Consider the following 22,290-nt stretch of genomic DNA (forward strand, 5'->3'; position numbering starts at 1 on the left):
GTTCCTGAACACCACATGCTCATTTAGTTCCTGAACGCCCCACGCTCATTTAGTTCACCCAAAAAAAAAAACAAAAACAAAAAAAAAACAGATGACTGAAGGTCTCCAAATCTGAGGAGAATTTCATCGCCCACCTTTACACCCCAGAGGGGTGGACACACAGACACAATTAGTAAGCTGGTGTTAGCTCCAGAACACAGAGGCAGACTGATAGAGGGAGCACCTGTTTTTCACACTGCTACATCCCAGAGGGGCAGGTGAGAGTAAACATAGGGTTAGTACGCTGCAGGTTAGTTACAGAGACCTATCAGAGTTAGGGTGCGCTTCTTTACCACTCTCATGCTCCAGAGGGGGGAGTCCGGTGGGCGGGGCTTAGGGCTGTCCCACCCTCCCTCCCCCGTGGAATCCTGGGAGGACGAGGGGGGGCTCACTGCCCTGCGATTACTCCACCACGAACCCTGAGTTAGGGAGGAGGAGCAGGAGGAAGATGGATGAAGTGAAGGAGAAGGAGGCCAAAGAAAAGGAGGAAAGAGGAAGAGGAAGTATAGAAGAAGAGGAGGAAGAGGAGGGAGGGGGAGGGGGAGGAGGGGGAGGGGGATGAGGAGGAAGAGGAGTGGGACAAAATGCAGTAACATAAATGCAACAGCCACAAAACAAAAAGTCAAACTGAAACAGAAAAAATAAAAATCAGGCAAAAACCAACAGAAAGTCATAATGAGTTGATGTTACCATGACAACAACATGCAACCAATCAGTCATACTGGGACACACCGACTGTCATACTGGGACACAAACTTCGTGCAGTGATCTCCATGTTCTTCACAGGACTTCATGCTACAGCTGTGTGTTTGTGTGTGTGTGTGTGTGTGTGTGTGTGTGTGTGTGTGTGTGTGTGTGTGTAAACCAAACATGCTGAGAGACCAGAGGAAATGATGCAGCATTAGTGATCGACAGGTGAGGATGAGGAGGATCATGTTCTTTAAACTGCCTCCCTGAGCTGAGTGAAGGAGCAGCTCCACCCTGAGAGAGGAATGCAGAACAAGAACCCAACACACAGAAGAAGAAGATGAAGAACCCAACACACAGAAGACGAAGAAGAGGAAGAAGAAGAACCCAACACACAGAAGAAGATGACGAAGAACCCCACACACAGAAGAAGAAGATGAAGAACCCAACACACAGAAGACGAAGACGCAGAACCCAACACACAGAAGACGAAGAAGAGGAAGAAGAAGAACCCAACACACAGAAGAAGATGACGAAGAACCCAACACACAGAAGACGAAGAAGAGGAAGAAGAACCCAACACAAAGAAGAAGAATAGGAAGAACAACACACAGAAGAAGAACCCAACACACAGAAGACGAAGAAGAGGAAGAAGAACCCAACACAAAGAAGATGAAGAAGAGGAAGAAGAACCCAACACAAAGAAGAAGAATAGGAAGAACAACACACAGAAGAAGAGGAAGAAGAAGAACCCAACACACAGAAGAAGAACCCAACACACAGAAGAAGAAGACGAAGAACCCAACACACAGAAGACAAAGAAGAGGAAGAAGAAGAACCCAACACACAGAAGAAGAGGAAGAACAAGAACCCAACACACAGAAGAAGAAGAGGAAGAAGAAGAACCCAACACACAGAAGAAGAAGAGGAAGAAGAAGAACCCAACACAAAGAAGATGAAGAAGAGGAAGAAGAACCCAACACAAAGAAGAAGAATAGGAAGAACAACACACAGAAGAAGAGGAAGAAGAAGAACCCAACACACAGAAGACGAAGAAGAGGAAGAAGAAGAACCAAACACACAGAAGAAGAAGAGGAAGAAGAAAATGAAGAAGAAGAACCCAACACCAGGAAGAAGAAAAAGAAGAAGAACACCTAGAAGAAGAGGAGGAGGAGGAGGAGGAGAAGAAGAAGACTGCTCCTTCTCTCTAAGGAGAATCTGAATCAAACCTTCATCAGGGATCAATTATTGGATTGAAAGAATTCTGAACCAATAAACCAATCAACTGTTTTCATACCTGATGAATAAAGTGACTGAGTTCATACTGATCCCCAAACCAGGTGTCAACACACCTGCGGAGGTCAAAGGTCACATACCTGTTTGACTCTGGCTCTGCCTGGAGAAAACTTCCTCTTAGAGATGGCCGGTTTCCCCATGCCGATCTTAGGAGTGAGGGGGAGCATGGTGGTGGGAGGGGCCGGGGGCTAGGAGCAGAAAATACACAAGGAAAGGTCAGTCACAAGGAGGAGGACACTAAGGGGAGGACACAGGGGGGAGGACACTATGAGGAGGACACAGGGGGGAGGACACTATGAGGAGGACACAGGGGGGAGAACACTAAGGGGAGGACACAAGGGGGAGGACACTATGAGGAGGACACGGGGGGAGGACACTAAGGGGAGGACACAAGGGGGAGGACACTAAGGGGAGGACACAAGGGGGAGGACACTAAGGGGAGGACACAAGGGGGAGGACACTATGAGGAGGACACAGGGGGGAGAACACTAAGGGGAGGACACAAGGGGGAGGACACTATGAGGAGGACACGGGGGGAGGACACTAAGGGGAGGACACAAGGGGGAGGACACTATGAGGAGGACACAGGGGGGAGGGCACTATGAGGAGGACACAGGGGGGAGAACACTAAGGGGAGGACACAAGGGGGAGGACACTATAAGGAGGACACGGGGGGAGGACACTAAGGGGAGGACACTATGAGGAGGACACAGGGGGGAGGGCACTAAGGGGAGGACACTATGAGGAGGACACAGGGGGGAGGACACTATGAGGAGGACACAGGGGGGAGAACACTAAGGGGAGGACACAAGGGGGAGGACACTATGAGGAGGACACGGGGGGAGGACACTAAGGGGAGGACACAAGGGGGAGGACACTATGAGGAGGACACAGGGGGGAGGGCACTATGAGGAGGACACGGGGGGAGGACACTAAGGGGAGGACACAAGGGGGAGGGCACTATGAGGAGGACACAGGGGGGAGGGCACTAAGGGGAGGACACAAGGGGGAGGACACTATGAGGAGGACACGGGGGGAGGACACTAAGGGGAGGACACTATGAGGAGGACACAGGGGGGAGGGCACTATGAGGAGGACACGGGGGGAGGACACTAAGGGGAGGACAAAAGGGGGAGGGCACTATGAGGAGGACACAGGGGGGAGGGCACTAAGGGGAGGACACAGGGGGGATAACACTAGGAGGAGGTCACAAGGGGGAGTACACTAGGGGGAGTACACTAGGGGGAGGAAACAAGGAGGAGGACATTAAGGGGAGTACACTAGGGGGAGTACACTAGGGGGAGGACACAAGGAGGAGGACACAAGGGGGACACTATGGGGAAGACACTAAGGGGAAGACACTAAGGGGAGGACACAAGGGGGGCACAAGGAGGAGTACACTAGGGGGAGGACACAAAGGGGACACTATGGGGAAGACACTAAGGGGAGGACACAAGGGGGGGGCACAAGGAGGAGTACACGAGGGGGAGGAAACAAGGAAGAGACGGTCACAGTTGTGTTTTTTCAGATTTACCTTGGAGAGAGGTGGAGACTCTCTGGCAGGGGGGGAGGACCTGAGAGGAGGTGAAGGTGGAGAGAGCGGAGGCGGGGTGACAGGAGTTCTGGTGGGGGAGGTCTCGGGGGAGGCCTCAGTGGAGAAGGGAGACTGCCTCAGACGGATGGAGAGGTCGTCCGAAGGCCTGGAGGAGCAGGGAGGAGGCCTGAGAGTCTGACCTTTCCCCCGGCGGGAGAGAGGAGGTGGGCTGGGGGAGGAGAGGTGGAGGAGGGAGGGTGGAAGGGATGAGGAGGTCATCAGCTCCATCACCTCCTTGTCAAAAGAGGCATCCAGGTCCAGCACAGGGCTCACCGGTTCCTCCTCCTCCACATCTGATAGGTCTTCCTGCTTGGCACCCTCCCTTGGCTCCTCCTCCTCCTCCTCTTCATAATCCCTACCCTGCTCCTCCTCTTCTTCCTCCTCCTCTACATTCTGCCTCTCCCTCATTGGCTGTTGCCCAACAACCACCTCAGGAGTGGCCGCCCCGTCTGATGCTGGCTCCTCCTCTTCCTCCCTCTCTGAAGGCTCAGCACGTGATTGGTGCTCATCTTTGGTGGGTTCTGTTACCACAGCAACAGGTTCAAACTGGCTCTGTGATTGGCTGCAAAGTGTTTTGTCCTCTAGCCCCACCTCCTCTCCCGTCACAGTCTCGACTCCTCTTTGATTGGTGGGCACCTCTTCCTGGGAGTGATCCTCCAGAGGAGGGGAGGGAGGATGTGACGTGTGGGGGGGGCAGGAGGGGGGTAAGGCAGTCCTGTGATGGGAAAATGAAGGGGAGGCCTCCAGAGAACCAGCTCTAGGAGGAGGTTCAGATTGGGGAGAAGGGAGGGCGAAGGCAAGAGGTGAAAATGGGGGGGAGCAAGAGGGCTGCTGGAGGGGGGAGGCAGAGTGAGGCATAGGAGGTATAGGGGAGGCAGCAGGAGACTGGTCTTCATTCAGGACCGAGGCGGACTGGACTCCTGCAGACAGAAACACTGACAGTGAGTCCAGATGAAGACCTGAACTCCTCCTCATCCTCAGTCTCAGCTCAGGTGTCTTCACATCAGCTGATGTTTCTCTAAATCAGCGGTTCCCAACCTGCGGCACGGGGCCCACTGGTGGCCCGCCAAGGTGTTGAAAGTGGGCAGACAAATAATTTGCAAAACAGAACAATTTTGGTGAAAAGATGTAATTATAAAAAAAAAAATTATGAAAAAATAAAATGTAAATAATGTTTCTTAATGTTTTGAAAATAAATTCTTTAAAAACTTTACAAATGTTGAAAATAGCAGCATCAGGAACGTGTGTGTTGTCGCTGGTCAGACCTCAGCATATACCTGGTTTGATCGTTATCATTAAAATTAAAAGTGCTCTGATCAGAGATTATTTGGCCTCCGTATTGTTACGGGGTCGGATGTGGCGGCCAACATAAGTGGGCCATGAGCTGGAGAAGGATGGGAACCACTGCTCTACATGTGTTGAGTGTTGTTTATATCAATCAAATCAAACTTTATTTGTACAGCACTTTTCATACAGGTTAGTTTTTCACAGACTGATGAGCTAAAAATCAAAAGGACAAATCAAGTCAGAAAGCTGAGAATGAAAATAGAAAACAGAATAATAAAAGAATAGTTATTGAATGTGATGACTAGAACCTGGGAGCAGGACTGACGGACAAATTCTTGACACTCTTGAAAGTCAGAACCACAACTCTGCTTCTTTCTGTGTCACCTCAGCAGGTCAGAGCAGCTGGTGCATACCTGATGGAGGTTCTTCCTCCTGGTCTTGTTCTCCTCCTTCCTCCGTCCTCCCAAAAGGCTCCTCCTCTTCCCATTTCTCCATTGTCGTCTGATGAGGCTCCTCCTCCTCCTGCTGTGGAGCTTCTCTGTCAATCTCCTCCTCTTCAGTCTTCCTCTGTTCCTCCACCACACAGAAGTCTACAGGAACAAGAAGATGTGAACTCAGCAAACTGAAACATGGTAAGCTTTCACCTCCAACATCAGAGGGAGGTGAGGGGAAAGAAAGAACAAAGAGTCTCTACAACACAAGTCGTTACACCCTCACTCACCCATTCTGACTAAAATCTGACCTTATAGGCTACATGTTCTCAGTCCACCTGGTCCAGATCAGGTAAAACTTTTCTTTTTGGACCTTGAGGGAAAATGGCCGCCTATCCATAATATAGATTTAGTTTATTATTCCTCTCCTTTCATCAGCAGAGGCAGTTCTGGTTTTAGCCTTTTTACTTTTTTTACTTTTTAATTCCTGTCGTTTTCTGATCATCATTAGTCCTCCCTTGTTCCCAATGTAAACAGCATCACATCTAAAATACATAAGTAGTGTGTTTGTGTATTTCCTGTCAATGTGGAAGTGGTTGGCGTCAACCTGACTTCATTTTTCCAGCAATATTCTCTCTATGTGGTGGAACTAGTTGAATTCCCCTGTGCTCGACATATTACTCTCCAGCCTCCTCTGGATATTATGTCACAGCAACTATTTAAACCACGATTTTCAATGTCTATGCCACAAGTGACACACACACAATATTTTAATAGTGTACATCCCTCATACTCACCCACAGTGGCTGCAGACTCTCTCTCTCTGTCTGTGTCTTGCTCGGGGGTGGAAACAAACCGGCTTCCTGGACCATGATCAGGCCACACAGGGCCACCAGGACCAGGACTAGGGCTGTTTTCAGACGGCACAGGGGCGACAAGAGAAGGGCAGACTGGACTGGGAGCAGGGTTAGCCTCACACCTCATAGTGCTATCAGGAACAAGACTGAGACTAAATTCTGGCCGCACAGGACTGACAGGACCAGGACTTAGGGTAGTCTGTGTACAACCTGAATCTGTAGGGACTGAAACTGGACTTGCAGCTGGGCTATTGTGCACAGAACTAGCTTGAGCCTGTGGAGCATGAGAGGAGAATGTGTGAGCAGGACTGACCGGTGAGGGGGCAGGGGGTTGAGGACTAGGCATCGCAGTGTTATCCTGAGTGGGTCTAGGATGGACAGGGCTGGCGTGGCTCAGACTAGCCTCAGTGGAAGTAGCATCAACAGGGGAGGGGGGTCTTTGATACAAGGGGCTTACCAAGGCAGTGCTTTGTTGAAATTCAGCTGCACACCTGTCAGGGGCAGGGTTAGGACTAACTGGGGACTGGCTCACCGGGCTCAGACTAGCCTGGTTGGGGCTAGCAGCAGGTGAGGCATCTGGCTGGAAGCCGGCAGGTTCTGGGTCTGTAGGTTTAACCAGACCAGGATCAACCTGAACTGCACTGGGAAGAACAGATGTCTGGATTATGGAACTGGCCAAAGAGTCCACATCAAGACTTGAACTAGCCAAAGAGGGGCTCAGTTGTGCCACACTAAGGCCAGCATTGGTTCCAGTGTCTGGAGCTGGGCTGTAATGTAGGCTACCTGCGGGTCTACGATCAGTTTCACTGGCCTGAGCTGGACTGTGAGATGGACTAACACAAACAACAGAAGCATGTGCAGGGCTGCTGTGTGTCGAGTTAGGTAATGAGGGACTCTGTCTTCGGACAGGACCTGAGTGGGCACTACTAGAGGTGCTCTGTATGTGAACAGGACTAGCTTGACCAGCAGGACTAGACCTAGGGGGACTGTGGAAGATGCAAACATCAGTCACAGTAGCAGAGTGGGGACCTGTCTGGCCACTGCTCTCTGAGGTAATGTTGCTCAGACTGTGGCTTACAGAACTACTAGCTGGGCTAGTACCAGACTGCCTACAGTGTGGAGGACTAAAGCTAGCTGGAGCAGTCTGTGAAGGACTGCAGGTAGTTTGGACATGTGAGGGACTTGAGTGACCAGGATGTGTGGGACTTTGGCTCGTCTGAGTCTGTGTGAGCTCTACGGTGCTCATCAGACTGCAGCCGCTGTTTGTGTCTGTGTGGACTGGGCCAGCGTGAGTGACACTGGTATGTACTGGACTGCCAGGAGTGGAGTTAAGATGACTGGGACCAGCTGCTGACTCAATAAAAACAGTTGGGTGGTCGACAGCTACCTCCATCTCCTTATCCTGACACGAGAGAGCGTGGGTGGGTCTAGTCAGCACTGCCAAGGGGCTACTCTCAGCAGCTAAAGGGCTGATGTAGGCAAGGCTAGTTTCTGTTGGAATGGGGCTAGCATGGGCCCGAAGAGAGCTAGTAGCGCTTGTAGGCATTTCACTGGCATGTGTGGGGCTAGCACTAGCTGAGCTAGCTTGGATATGTATGGGGCTAGCTTTACCTTCCATGCAGCTTGACAGTCTGTCATGAGCATGTCTCTGATGATCTTGGCTAGCTGCGGGAGGACTTTCCTCCATTTCATCAGCACAATGTGAGAGAGTTAGGCTACTGTGTTCTGCTGAAGTGCTAATGTGAAGGCTTTCTGGTGTGGAGATAACAGATACATGGTGGGGGCTAGAATGGCTGGGGCTAAGCATACTACTCTGAACAGGACCATGGTGGTTTGGGAGTTGACCATTTGTGCCGTGGCTATCAGGGGGCACTGTGGACAGTTCAGAGGCGGGGCTAAGAAGGGCAGGGGTACTTTCCAGTGTTTGGCCATCAAAGTTTGAACTCAGCTGTACAGGGCTATGCTCTGTATTGGTTTGGGTGCATTCCTCAGTGACTTCTAACTGTGCAGTAAGCCAAGAGGGAAGCAGGCTGTGCTGCAAAGGCCTTACAGGATGTCTAGAGTGGGCCTGTACTGGGCTAGCAGGCTGTGACAAACTACACTGTGTAGGTCTGAGTGGGGACGGTGATGGGCTACATGGAGCTGAAATGGGCCTCAGTAAGGCATGACTTCTTCTTGTCTGGGCGAACCCACAGTAGACTAATGAAGGGTCCTGGTCCAGTGTAGAAATGTCCTGTGCAGCCCCACATAGCAGGTGGGCAGGGCTGCTTGATCCAGGTCTCTCCTGGTCCAGTGTAGAATCAGCTTCCTGTGTGGGACTCTGAGGAGGGGACGTGCAGACTTGTGCAGGACTATGTGGTGTAGGGTTATTCCATCTTTGTGAGGGACTGTACTGAGACTGTGTGATGATGCTGTTGGCAGGACTACATGGTCTATCATGGTCTACCTGCGCAGGACTCTGAGGTGGAGGGCTGTGCTGAGGCTCTTCAAGCCTTGGGTGAACCTTGGGTGGACTGTTTGGTGGAGGGCTGTGCGTAGACTGTGCAAGGCCACAAGACATGGGACTACCCTGCATTGGACTCTGCTGAGACTCTGTGGCTATAAGCTGCTCCTCTGTGGAATTTTGGGTAGGGCTAGGAGAGGTGTAACTGAGCTGACAAGGACTATACTGGGCCTGCATGGAAGTCACATGGGTAGGGCTTTGTTGCAGCTCAGCAGGACCAGGAGGGGATGGCGTAGTTCTTTTTTGGGGTTGTGTTGAACCAAGGTGAGACTGTGTAGGGCTTTCAAGCTCTGCTGGACTAAGGGGACAAGGGGTATGGCTCTCCTGGAGTTGTGTAGGATCAAGGTTAAATGACACAGGATTTTCATGGAGTTCTGCTGAACAACTGTTGAAGGGTGATGGACTTTGTTGGAGCTCTGTAGGATCAGGGTGAGATGGCGCAGGACTTTGCTGGATTTCTGTAGTATCAAGGCAAGGTGGCAAAGGCCTTGTTTCAAGGTCTGTTGCACCAGGGTGAGATGGTGGTGGACTTTTTTGATGGTCTACTCGATTAGAATGAGATGATTTACAAATTTGTTGGAGCTCTGATGAGTCAGGATGAGAAGGTGCCGGACTTTGTTGAACTTCTGATGGATCGGGTCGAAGAGGTGCAGGACTTTGTTGGTGCTCTGATGAGTCAGGGTGAAGAGGTGCCGGGCTTTTTCGGAGCTCTGATGGGTCAGGGTGAAGAGGTGCAGGACTTTGTTGGAGCTCTAATGAGACAGGATGAAGCAGTGCCGGGCTTTTCCGGAGCTCTGATGGGTCAGGGTGAAGAGATGCCAGACTTTGTTGAATCTCTGATGGATCAAGGTGAAGAGGTGCAGGACTTTGTTGTAGCTCTGATGGGTCAGGGTGAAGAGGTGTAGGACTTTGTTGAGCCTCTGATGGATCAGTGTGAAGAGGTGCAGGACTTTGTTGAACCTCTGATGGGTCAGGGTGAAGAGGTGCCGGACTTTGTTGAACCTCTGATGGGTCAGGGTGAAGAGGTGCCGGACTTTGTTGTAGCTCTGATGGGTCAGGGTGAATGGGTATCGGACTTTGATGAACCTCTGATGGATCAGGGTGAAGAGGTGCCGGACTTTGTTGTAGCTCTGATGGGTCAGGGTGAATGGGTATCAGACTTTGATGAACCTCTGATGGATCAGGGTGAAGAGGTGCCGGACTTTGTTGAACCTCTGATGGGTCAGGTCGAAGAGGTGCCGGACTTTGTTGAACCTCTGATGGGTCAGGTCGAAGAGGTGCCGGACTTTGTTGAACCTCTGATGGGTCAGGGTGAAGAGGTGCCGGACTTTGTTGGAGCTCTGATGGGTCAGGGTGAATGGGTACCGGACTTTGTTGTAGCTCTGATGGATCAGGGTGAAGAGGTGCCGGACTTTGTTGAAGCTCTGATGGATCAAGGTGAAGAGGTGCCGGACTTTGTTGAACCTCTGATGGGTCAGGGTGAAGAGGTGCCGGACTTTGTTGGAGCTCTGATGGGTCAGGGTGAAGAGGTGATGGACTTTGTTGAACCTCTGATGGGTCAGGGTGAATGGGTATCGGACTTTGTTGAACCTCTGATCGATCAGTGTGAAGAGGTGCCGGACTTTGTTGAACCTCTGATCGATCAGTTTGAAGAGGTACCGGACTTTGTTGAACCTCTGATCGATCAGTGTGAAGAGGTGCCGGACTTTGTTGAACCTCTGATGGATAAGTGTGAAGAGGTGCCGGACTTTGGTGAACCTCTGATGGATCAGTGTGAAGAGGTGCAGGACTTTGTTGAACCTCTGATGGATCAGTGTGAAGAGGTGCAGGACTTTGTTGAACCTCTGATGGATCAGTGTGAAGAGGTCCCGGACTTTGTTGAACCTCTGATGGGTCAGGGTGAAGAGGTGCCGGACTTTGGTGAACCTCTGATGGATCAGTGTGAAGAGGTGCAGGACTTTGTTGAACCTCTGATGGGTCAGGGTGAAGAGGTGCCGGACTTTGTTGGAGCTCTGATGGGTCAGGGTGAAGAGGTGCCGGACTTTGTTGGAGCTCTGATGGGTCAGGGTGAGATGGTGTAAGACTCTGCTGTAATGGTGTAGACATTGTCTCAATAGGACTCTGTGGTGGCTCTGAGCAGACTAGCTGGACTGGGCTATGAGGGGTAGGACTGGTGGGTGAACCCTCAGTATGACTGCAAATTGGTGGTTGTGAAATGCAAATGGGACTGACGGGCAAGGCTGGGGTAGGACTGTGTGGGGTTGGAGTGTTCAGAATTAGATCTTCCTCCTGAGGCCTGCAGGTGGAGCAGATGTAACTTTCAGACCCTGCCCTGCCCTCCCCGGCCTGGACAATGCACTCTGTATGGACACACCTGTAAGACAACACAATAATTAAAGTGTATTTTTGCAAAATCAATGATGTTTCCACTAAGTGCTGGAAGTGAGCCCAGTCCTGGGACACGGCGGCCCACCAGGAAACCGAGAGTTTTGTTGTACCTGGGTGGCGCACAGCTGCAAAATGTATATAAATGACACTCTATAAATCCAAGGTCACTAATAGGCAGACCATGGTCCCGATCCGGACTAAGATGCCGTCCTATCCAGACCTGGACCAATAACCAGGTGTTTTTAGTTTAACCAGCACAGCTTTTCAAGTCTGTACAACACTGGTCACGTGATGCTGCTCAGCCAATCATTGTGACCTGAGTCAGTGAGTGTGATGCACACAGGGGAGAGACAACAGTCGTAGAAATACGTGGGGAAAGTGGGATACAAGAGTGAATGAAAGAAAAGTAGCTGTTAAAGCTGTTCAGTTGTTAAATGTGCAATATGTATATTCTGCCACTAGGGGTCTCTCAATCAAAACTGTAACAAAAGAGATTTCTCTTATTACTTATGATCCAGATGTTCAGCAGGTTTTGACCAGCATCTGAATTATCCACAGAGGTGTCCTCCTCTCCACAACAAACAGACAAGGTGATTAAAACTGGTAAAAACACAGAATAATGCAGTTTCACTGACGCCATTCAACAGAGACAGGTCGTCTTGGAGTGGCTGGGAGCTGAGAGCTGCTTGCCTTTGTTTGGCCATTTTCTCTGATAAGTTAAAATCATGCATCCGATGACTAAAATCCTTTATCTTGTTAAAATACATATAGTTGAATCCAACCAATATGTAAAAGGTGAATCTTAAAAATGAGATTTCAAACTAAATAAAAGTCCATTTTTTGACACATGATCATAGAGGATATAATGTCATTGACCAATTAAACATTACCATGATTAAAAATCTCAGATTCATCTGAATTGATGGAAACATTTGTGATAATGTAAGAACAAAACTCAACAACACATAGAACACAGGTCTAGTTGTTTTTAGACATTTTAATGTGGAGAAGTCACAGATTGTAACTTTAAGATGTGTTGAGATTGTTTAAATGGTTGAGACTGTTAAGATGTGAAATGGAGAAAGAGTAAAACTCAAACTACACATTTGATTTTTCTAAAATTAAGCTGCACATTTTTCACAGGCTCTATTATGAATTTATTTCATTTTATCATACACATATACATTAAATAACTTTATTATTAATGTTAGATAAGTCATTATTTATAATTACTAGTTTATTTTACTGATGCTGTCATGTTCCAAGATCTCGCATATTACCTTGAAGTTAGGGACAAAACTATGAGGATGAGATGGAGGTTGTAATAAACTGGACTTGTCTGCCGCCAGTGACTGTAACTTCACAGTAAAAGCCACATCAAGTCTTTTCAGCTCAGGTCTTTTAATGTGAAGAAGCTACAGGGAATAACTTTGCAAACCCTAGATGGAGAGAGAGAGAGACAGAAAATGTATGTGTGTGCGCGTTTGTGTATACCTATAGCAGCAGGTACAGGTGAGATATTCCTGTGGTGTGTAGATGTTGGGGGTGTGGCCACAGAGAGGGCAGGGCAGGGCCGGGTCACATGACTCGCACAGAAATGGGTGATTGGCCCACTGACCTGATGACCTCACACCACAGCGGCGGCAGATTCTGCAGTTCTGGAAGAGAGAGAGGTTTTATGAAGGGCTGACACCAGTGTGTGTTTCTGAGTGTGTGTGTGTGTGTGTGTGTTATCTCACCTTGCAGCTCCAGCCGGTGCTCTGTGTGTTATCCAGAGGTGGTGTTAGACAGTGTGTGTGGTAAGCTTTATCACAGTGCTCACACACCAGCAACGCACCGTCATCCCCTCGCAACCTAACACAGAGGGAGAGAGCAGGGGGCGGGGCTCAGTGTAATCAGATTACAACTATCCCACCGACCACATCGCTACAACGACAGTACAGTGCTCACACACCTGGACTGAAGTCTACGTCTGGCACTCAGAGGTGAGATTCAAATGTTAACGCACAACAAATATTATGAATGTGACAGTTTACTGAACATCAGGAAAAGATTGTGCTCAGGCTCTGGAAAAAAAAAAAAAAAAACACTCCTCCCTCTCAACCAGAGGTGGAGAGAAACGACCAAAATCAACAACTAAGAAGAATTAATGATTAAAATGAACAGCAGACAGGAAGTATCGTAGAAAATATGGAGCTCCTACATGAACACAATATTCAGTGGCTCAGCAGCTGATGCCATGTTTACCTTGTGTATGTGTTCTTAGTGAGATGCTGAAAGTCAGTGACCTGACAGCTGAGGGAGAGGATGACAGACAGTCTCCCCTCCTCTCTTACACTTTATAGATGAGTTCTCAATCTACACTGATCCATTGATCAGAGAAACCATTAATCCATTGATCAGTAATGGAAGTGACTGAGAGACGTGTTACCTGCAGCTCTGACACACTCGACACTGAGGACACTGCCAACCTGCCCGGCACAGGGGGGAGGGGGCCAAAGGGGGGTCCAGGCAACTGCCATGGTAATGGTTACCACAGCAACAACACATCAACAGACTGCTGTCATCACAGCCACCGGAACACAACACACACTGTGAAGAGACTGGAGAGAGAGCTGCCATTAAACCACAGAAGAAGATGATTAAGTCATTACAACTGTGTCTGGTACACAGTGTGTGTGTGTGTGTGTGTGTGTGTGTGTGTGTGTGTGTGTGTGTGTGTGTGTGTGTGTACCTGTACCTGTGTGTGTGTGTCTTGTACACAGTGTGTGTCTCTGGTTCCAGTCCTGATGAGCCCCAGCGGCAGCAGCACAGGGGAAGTGGTAGCTCCGCCCACAGCCCATCTCCCGGCAACGCAGCGAAGCCCCGAGCCGACGGCAGAACGCACACACCTGGAGAGGTGAGAGAAGGAGCGGGGCTTAGTGAGGGTGTATACAGCAGTACTCCCTTTGAACATGTGGTTACTGATCAAACACACCTGTGTGCTTCCTGAGTCGATGGCTTTGTCCACGTAGAGCAGTGATTGGCCCTCGCCTCGACACACCCCCTCTGACCAGGCTGCACACTGCAGGTGAGCGCAGCACTGACCTGCACACAGGAGGACAGGTGGAGAAGACAGGTGAGGAGGACAGGTAAAGAGAACAGGTGAGGAGGACAAGTGAGGAGGACAGGAGAGGAGAACAGGTGAGGAGGACAGGTGAAGAGGACAGGTGAAGAGGACAGGTAAGGAGGACAGGTAAGGAGGACAGGTGAAGAGGACAGGTGAAGAGGACAGGTGAAGAGGACAGGTGAAGAGGACAGGATTTACCTGTTGGGTCGAACAGTGACTGGACGTTGATGTCGTGTGGAAGGCCGATGGGTCCGAGCTGCTCCACGAACTCGGAGGAAGACTCTGAAACACCAGGACACAGATCAACATCCAATCAGTGATCAATAACACTGATCATACTGATCACAGTGATCAGGGCTGAAGCAGCTGGTCCATCTTAAAGAGATAGTTGTGGTTATCAGACGTGGGGCTGTGTGAGGTCGTCATTACAGTCAGTGTCTCACCTGCAGTAGAGTCGGTTTAGAGGAGCAGAGTGATGAGCTGCTGTGGGCGGGGCCAGCACAAAACACCTGTTAAAGACACGCCCACTGAAACAATCCAACATCTGTTTGAATGAGGCTTCATCGTTATCGTTATCTGGTTTTAAAAGCATCTAGAACAGATGTTTTCTGGTGGCCCCGCCCACAGCAGCTCATCACTCTGCTCCTGGTCAGATCGAACTGGGAGCGTGCTGCTCAGGATCTACTGCAGGTAACGCACCGACTCTTCATGACCGCCTCACACACCCCCACCTCTAAACACCCGACTGTCCCTTTAAAGAGGAAGTCAGGTTTAATGCTGCAGACCAGAGGGAGAGACCTGATCCTGAATCAGATACAGATTCACCACTGTCAGGTGGTATGAAGATACAGTACTCACCACACTGCTCCGGACTGCTGCACCTGCACACACGCGCACACACATATGTGCACACACACACACACACACACACACACACACACACACACACACACACAAGTTAACCAACATGTCTAAGATCCATTTTAACCAGCTTGAACACAGCAGCTCTTCTTCATGGGAATGTAAATGGTGGGCAGTTTGCGGAAGTGAGGTCACTCACAAGGATGGGGCCTGGTCGCCACGGTAGCAGTGGTCATGGCAGTCATTGTCTCGGTCAGAGGAGGCGCGGCGGTTGAGGATGTGGAGAGGGATGTAGCCGGGCGTCGGGCCAAACACCGCCAGGCGGCCCTGGCCCAGAGGAGGCTCATCGCCACAGTAGCAGAAGGCACACTGCTTCAGACTATGGGGCAAGAGACAGCAACAGATACCAGGAGAGAGAGAGAGAGAATTCAGGACTGGGTGGTCTGTTGTCTGATTGGTCTTTGATCCAATCAGCGCACGCATGCACACACACACACACACACACACACACACACACACACACACACACACACACACACACACACACACACACACACACACACCGTTTTTTGGTGTGTCCCAGGCTGGGGGTGGGCGAGCCCCCGGAGTCCTCTGACAGCGACCTCTGGAACAGGGGGGACAGCGAGTCCTCGTCCTCCAGCTGAAGACAGGGGGAGACCGGAGGGCTGAAGCAGGGACTCAGGTCGGGACTCTGCTCCATGGGACTGGCCCCAGGACTTGCCCTGCCCCCCTCTTTCTCCATAGGAACCGTGCCGGGACTGCAGTCCACCTCCATGGGGGCTGGGCTGTGGCTGAGCCGGTCCTCCTCCACAGGACCGGGAATGGGGCTGTGAGCCGGGCTACGGTTCGGGGAAGGACACTGGGGGGCGGGCAGGGGGCTGACTTGAGGTTCTTCCCCAGGACTGGAAGCTGATCCGGGGGGGGAGACCGAGAGCTCAGCAGTAGGAGCAGGGCTGGTTCTGTCCTCCTCCTCCACACTGGGAGCAGGTTCTGGGCTGGACTCTGAGATTGTGGGAGCAGGGTGAGATGGACCAGGGTCAGGGTCCAGCTTAGGCTCTTGACTGAGCCCGTCCTGGCTGGGTTCAGGGTACGGGTCAGGTTCTGGGTTTGTGTTAGATTTCCTCCTGGAGGTGGATCGACGGCGTCCTGTTGTCCTCTCCTTCACCTCCTTCCCCTCCTTCACCTCTGTGGACCACAAACACAAAGTCCAGCAACATGAACCTGAACCCCACTGAGGTCAAACCAGAACATCAGACCTGAAATACAGTCCCTTAACGTCTGAGTTAAGGTTTCCTTAAAATAAAAACTGTTGATCAAAACACCTTAAATCTTCTCCTTCAGTATTTCAGGTTTTCTCCTTATCTTAGTATTAAACTTCAGGAATCACTTAACATCAGTTAAACTGCTGCACAAAAGCCCTTAGTGACCAACATTCACCTGGTGAAGTTCCTGTCAAAACAACGGGGGGGATGAGGTCACAGGTATCACAAGCTAATGGCAGCAAATCAACAGTCTCCATGGAAACTAAGAGATTGTGTGCAACAGCCTTAAGTGACTCCCTCAGCTGAGGAGAAATTAACCCTTAAGTGTCACACTTAAGGAGGGAACTTAAGGTGTTTGATGGTTTGAATGAGAACTGTGAGATCAGCTGGCTCTTCATCATCATACACACCTGTCTTCTGAGGGGCTTTCTTCTCCGTGGCGTCCATGCTCTCCTCATCCTCTACCTGGGCTCGACCTCGACTCCGCCCCCTGCACACACACACACCCACACACCTGGTCAGTTGAGTGTCTCCACCCTCCACAGTCTAATAACACTAGTGAAGCTCTGTCACTCCCTAGACACCGATGTCTCCATGAGGGTCCTGATGATGCAGGATGACATCACTAGAACTGTCCAATCGGTGAGCTTCCATTTTTCATCTTTTAAAACCTTTTCACACCAATACAGTTCAACAGCTGCACAAACTGCAGCCTCCAGGTGACCAGGTACACCTGCAGGACGCTGGTGGGACAGAGACGACATTAAGCCTCGTTTCCACCGCAGGAACCAGGGTCTAAATTTAGTTCCGGGGTAATTGATCGACCCCCAAAAAGGTAACTTTTGTTCCTGAACCAAGGTTCAGGAACTTTGGTGGGTGTGGTCTGCAGTGCTTAACATTTCTGACTGGTCAAGTACTCACTGCATTTTATTTCACTCGCCATGTTTAAAAGTTCGCAGCGAGCGAGCAACATTCTCCACAGTGTGAAACAGGTCCAGGACAAGGTAAAAAAAAAAAACTAAATAGGAATTCACAAAATAAAGGACCACAACAACCGGAGTGGCGAGGGTTGCCACCCGTCACGTATAATACGGGATTGTCATGTATTTGAAAATAAAATGCTGCTTCCTGTATTGAATATATACGGGTGTTTTCGTTCATGTCATGTCCTCACAGTGAATAATATGATGTCAAGTCATAATTTTGCATAATCTTCCCGAAAACTTCACAGAAAACAGTGGAACTTAAAGTTCCAGGTACTTTTTGGACGAAATGCGGCTTTAGATGACAGCGCCACACCCACAGGAGTGTGTGGTGACGGGTACAGGAAGCGTTCAGAGCCTCAAACACTGATGGGAGGAGCTGGATTCATCAGCTTTCGTCATTATTACTTAATTATCATCAAATGTGACCAACAGAATATTTACCATCATGTAAAACACAGAGTAACACGAGCTCATCAAACCTGAACGATTATTGATTCATGGAGAAAACAGGCTAATTGATTATCAAAATAAAATAATTAATAATAACTGTCCATCAACCTGTTGACAGAAAACACCTGCACCAGGTGTTCAGGTAAACATGATGACATCCCACCACCAGAGAGGGAGTACTTCTAGTTGTGTGTGTGTGTGTGTGTGTGTGTGTGTGTGTGTGTGTGTGTGTGTGTGTGTGTGTGTGTGTGTGTATAGCAGGAGGTAAAACCAGGAGCAGATCTAGTCCAGTACACAACTCCTGTTGGACTCCTCCTCCTTGCTGCTCATTACCCAGCATGCAACTTAACCACTTCCTCTCCAACAACTGCTCACCACAACACACACACACACACACACACACACACACACACACACACACACACACACACACACACACACACACACACGCTCAGTCTGTCAGAGAGGACGTTTAGTTCAAAGCTGCTCAAACTAAAGACTTTTGGTTATTGATTATTGATTAATTTGACTGATGAGGAGAACTTATTTCATACACTTGGTCTGGTGTGACATAGAGCTGAAACATACTATTATTACAGATCAATAATCAATTAGCTGTCTGATTAATAAACAAACACTAGAACCAAACAAACTGAGGGTCCCCTGTATCAGGGTCCTGAGAAACCTCCTCTGAAGAAACCAGAACAGGTCCAGAGACCGGGTTTCAGACAGTCAAGCTCATCAGTCACTTACTTCTTCCTTGATTTTGGAGGCGGTGGAGGAGGTGGTGGTGGAGGAGGAGGAGGAGGAGGAGGAGGAAGGGCGGGAGGCGCAGATCGGCTGCTGCTCCCATCTTTCCGAGGCCGTCCACGAGGCCGCCTCTCAGGGGCGGGGTTCGTAGCAGCAGCTTTGGCCAGCTGAGCGCTGCGTCCGGCCCGAGTGACGGGAGGGGGCGGTCCTCTGTCCCGGGGCTCCTGAGACTGGGCCTCAGATGGCATTCTGGGTAAAAAAAACAAAAAACAAAAAAACAAAAAAGAGAGGGTGAAGGTCAGATCTGGTCCCAGGGTTTCTGCAGGTTCACAGGTTAAAGTTTAAATCCTGTTTCACCACAGTGATCGATCAGTACACGATCAGGACACGGTCAGGACGTCCTGAGACAGTGACCCTGGTGATGAGACTGTGTTCACTCTGCTGTCAGCCACAGACAGATGTTCAACACCTGCAGGGTGAAACTCAGGAAGCTGGTTAGAACAAACCAGGTCAACATGACGACACACACTGTGGTCATGTGATTCATCTCCACTCCACAACATGGCAGCTCCATCACAGACCCCATTCAGACACATTATAATGTTCAGTGTTTACTGGAGTACATCATGTTCCACTCCGGGTCAGACCGGGTCAGTCCCGCTAACACCACCTCAGTGCTAAACAGAGCTCAGTGATTGGATGTGATTCCTCGGTCTGCCATTTTTTTTATATTGAAAAAGTTTTAATTTACCCAGAATTCATTGCATCACAGTCCGGCTTAAAATAGTCAAGAACTGAACTGGTTTGTGCAGCAGATGAATTCAGACTCAGCCTCTCTGAGACCAGATCCTGGACCAGTTTTTAGACCTGTGTATTCAGTCTGACTGCTCTGATCCAATCTTCTGGTGCGTGGTCCGACCTCCTTCTGACTGACTACAGGGTGTTCAGTCTGCAGGTTCGAGCCCCTGTAGCCACACGAGCTTTGCATGCTGGGATGCGGAGGAGTGAGATCAACAGCTGTTCACAGACAGCCAGGGAACAAGTGGAGGTCTGATCGAGATCAGTTACTGATAATACCTGATCAATTTCCTTCTTATTTGATCTTTTCTCCTTCAGTATCTGGACTCTGCTCTTAAATACTGAAATAACCCCTAAAATAATCATCAGTATCAGTTAATTGATTAATTATCAGATGATCAGAGTCACTGTGAAGGTTCGACTTAAACATCCACCTGACTTCAACAACTGAAGACACATATGACCAATGAGAGGAGAGGACCAGTTCACCTGGACTTCACTCTGAAGAGACTGAACTCATCCACTGAACCAGTCTCACCCTGAGGCCAAGTCCACATCAGGACTGGGCACGGATCCTGAGACTCGGCTGGAGCACAGAGTGCAGTAGAATCCATTAGAGTTCAGTAATGTAGACTGGAGTACAGCAGTGTGAGCCACTGACCCACTGAGAACATGTCAATCATCCAGCCAATCACAGCACACCCCCTCCCAGCAGCCAATGAGTAAACAAAAACACCAGTGACTGTTGACCCCTGTCACCCTGATAGAACCTAGTCTTTTATTTTTACTGCAGGTCAGTGTGTCACTCTGAGACAACACTATCACACACTCATCAAAACTATCAGCATCTGTTAACAATCAATGATCAATCACATGATCTGAAGAAAGAAAAGCACCACAGCGTCACAGGAGAGAAGAACCAGCTGATGTTTAAATTACCACAGATTCAATTATTCAATCATCAGAACAGTTGCTGCTTAATTTCCTGTCGATTAACTGATCGATTAATTGACTGATGGTTGCAGTTTAAGTGATGGTGGTGTAAACCCCCGTCACCACGGGCACCACTACCTGTGCCTACAGACCCCCCCCCCCCCCCCCCCCACCCGTCCTTGACTTTGAGTTTACATTCCTCCCATTAGACGTCCCTACACAGAGACCAGCACCGGCACGTTGGTGAGAGCAGGGTTTTCTCTGTGGGGGTGGTTGTTAGTTTCTTACATGTAATTAATCCAGTTTGTCCTGTGGTGTGTCAACTGGACCATCGGGACGTCTCTCAGCAAAGACAACTGCAAAGAGCAGAAACCGTCCTGCTCTACAACAACACACTGACTGGAGGACGATGATGTGTCAAACATGGACAGAGCCACCAGAAACATCAGTCTCCCTGTCTGCGGTGCCAGCATCAGCTCAGTGTCTCTCACACACTTCTGTTGTTGTGGTCCACTTGAGATCTGTTGGAATCTAAAGGACATGTCTTCACTAACCTGGAAACACTTGTGACATGTTCTCATAAACATCACCTGGATTAAAACAGCAGCTTTTTCTCCAAACTGACTGGACTTCTTCACATTACCATCAACTGCAGCTGCTACAACTAATCCAATAATCAATTAGATAATTATCAGAATGGTTTTTTTTAATCATTTCAGTTATTTTTCAAGCAACATTTTCAAATACCTGCAAGTTTGAGCTTCATCTCATCCGAGTATAAAATGTTTTGAACCGTTTGAACAACACAACCTGAACACATCATCTTCAGCTCTGAAGAAGAACAGCAGGCACGTTCCCTGTGCTCCGACATGTCACAGATAAACTGATCGATAATCAGCAGACTGATCAGACACTAATCACCCTTAACACACGTGTAGGCACAAAGATAGACTTCTTCATGAATACCTGGACCACAGCTACGACTGAAATATGATGAAGAGTTGAGGTTCAGCTGTTCCCATGCTAATTAAATCATGTGTCACAGGCTCACGCTGCCGATCAACCTTCACCTGCACAGCTCACCTGGAGCCTGAGAGCAACCAGCCAACGCTTACTTCACAGTTATCATAAATAACCTGCATTTGTTGTGAACGTGAAGCCGAGCTGCAGAAACATAGCAGTTAGCACTTAGCCGTTAGCTTCCTCGGACCGCCCAGTTGACTGATCACCTCTCTGTTAGCATTAGCATTAGCTAGCAGGCTAGCTGTTAGCGCGCACCAGAAACGAGCGCATCCCGGCTCCACTGCGCGCTTATTCACCCCCTCCACTTTAAATCTTAATGAGTGGCGTCAAGTTAATGCAGGAAACTGACAAAAAAGTGAGGCGCAAACCTGCACAGGTGTCGAGAGAAGACAGAAAAAGCGTTCTTACTGATTTGATGCAATTCTCTTTTTCCTCTCCAGCTTTCCAGCCAACTTAAACCGATCTGTTTACACCCAACAGCGAACGTCTCCGAAAGATAACATCTGTTTCACACATCTGGCATGATAAGATTGTCCGACGAAACATTCCCGTTTACAGTGAAAGGAAAAAAAGACGGTTTTCAGCTGAAAATTGGCGAAAAATTAAAGTTGAAGCGGTCGCTCCGTCATGGAGGCCATGTTTGGGAGCGACCGAAGCACTGCCTGTCAGCGCCAGCAGGAGAAATAGGTCCCAGAAAATATTTACTACCGCACCGCAGCAGAGACGTTTACCCGGCAGAGTTTATCTTTCACACCCGGGTGGAGGCGACGTTCAGCCGCAGTGAGGGTTTGAAGTCTGTCGCTTTATCTGTGTTTGTGTCACACTCGGTTAATTTGTTTGTGTTGTGTAAAAAGTGCGTCTGACCCCGCGGAAGGATCTATTGGAGGGCTGTTCTGGTGAAGTGGTCTCTGTCATCAGACCTGAAGTCCCGGACTGGATCCACGAGGATCCGGACTGCTGTCGCACGTGCCTCAAACAGGGACCAGATAATTAACACATTATATTATTTTATAAA

At 49.4% G+C, this 22,290-nt stretch overlaps 1 protein-coding gene across 1 annotated transcript in view; it reads right to left on the minus strand.

The window, feature by feature from the left end:
• Positions 1-21,914, minus strand: part of LOC130160994 (histone-lysine N-methyltransferase 2C-like) — a 62,107-nt gene extending 40,193 nt beyond the window's left edge. The window contains 17 exon segments of the mRNA XM_056363861.1: positions 333-458; positions 2,103-2,210; positions 3,557-4,536; positions 5,317-5,493; positions 6,132-11,068; positions 12,577-12,740; positions 12,822-12,936; positions 13,514-13,685; positions 13,823-13,973; positions 14,060-14,169; positions 14,390-14,473; positions 15,050-15,072; positions 15,252-15,431; positions 15,616-16,258; positions 16,746-16,825; positions 18,525-18,770; positions 21,684-21,914. Coding sequence (XP_056219836.1) covers positions 333-458; positions 2,103-2,210; positions 3,557-4,536; positions 5,317-5,493; positions 6,132-11,068; positions 12,577-12,740; positions 12,822-12,936; positions 13,514-13,685; positions 13,823-13,973; positions 14,060-14,169; positions 14,390-14,473; positions 15,050-15,072; positions 15,252-15,431; positions 15,616-16,258; positions 16,746-16,825; positions 18,525-18,769 — 8,295 coding nt within the window. The 5' untranslated portion in view covers position 18,770; positions 21,684-21,914.
• Between the last annotated feature and the right edge of the window lie 376 nt (positions 21,915-22,290).

Source organism: Seriola aureovittata, chromosome 20, assembly GCF_021018895.1.
Source record: "Seriola aureovittata isolate HTS-2021-v1 ecotype China chromosome 20, ASM2101889v1, whole genome shotgun sequence".
In the NCBI taxonomy this organism is placed as follows: domain Eukaryota; kingdom Metazoa; phylum Chordata; class Actinopteri; order Carangiformes; family Carangidae; genus Seriola; species Seriola aureovittata.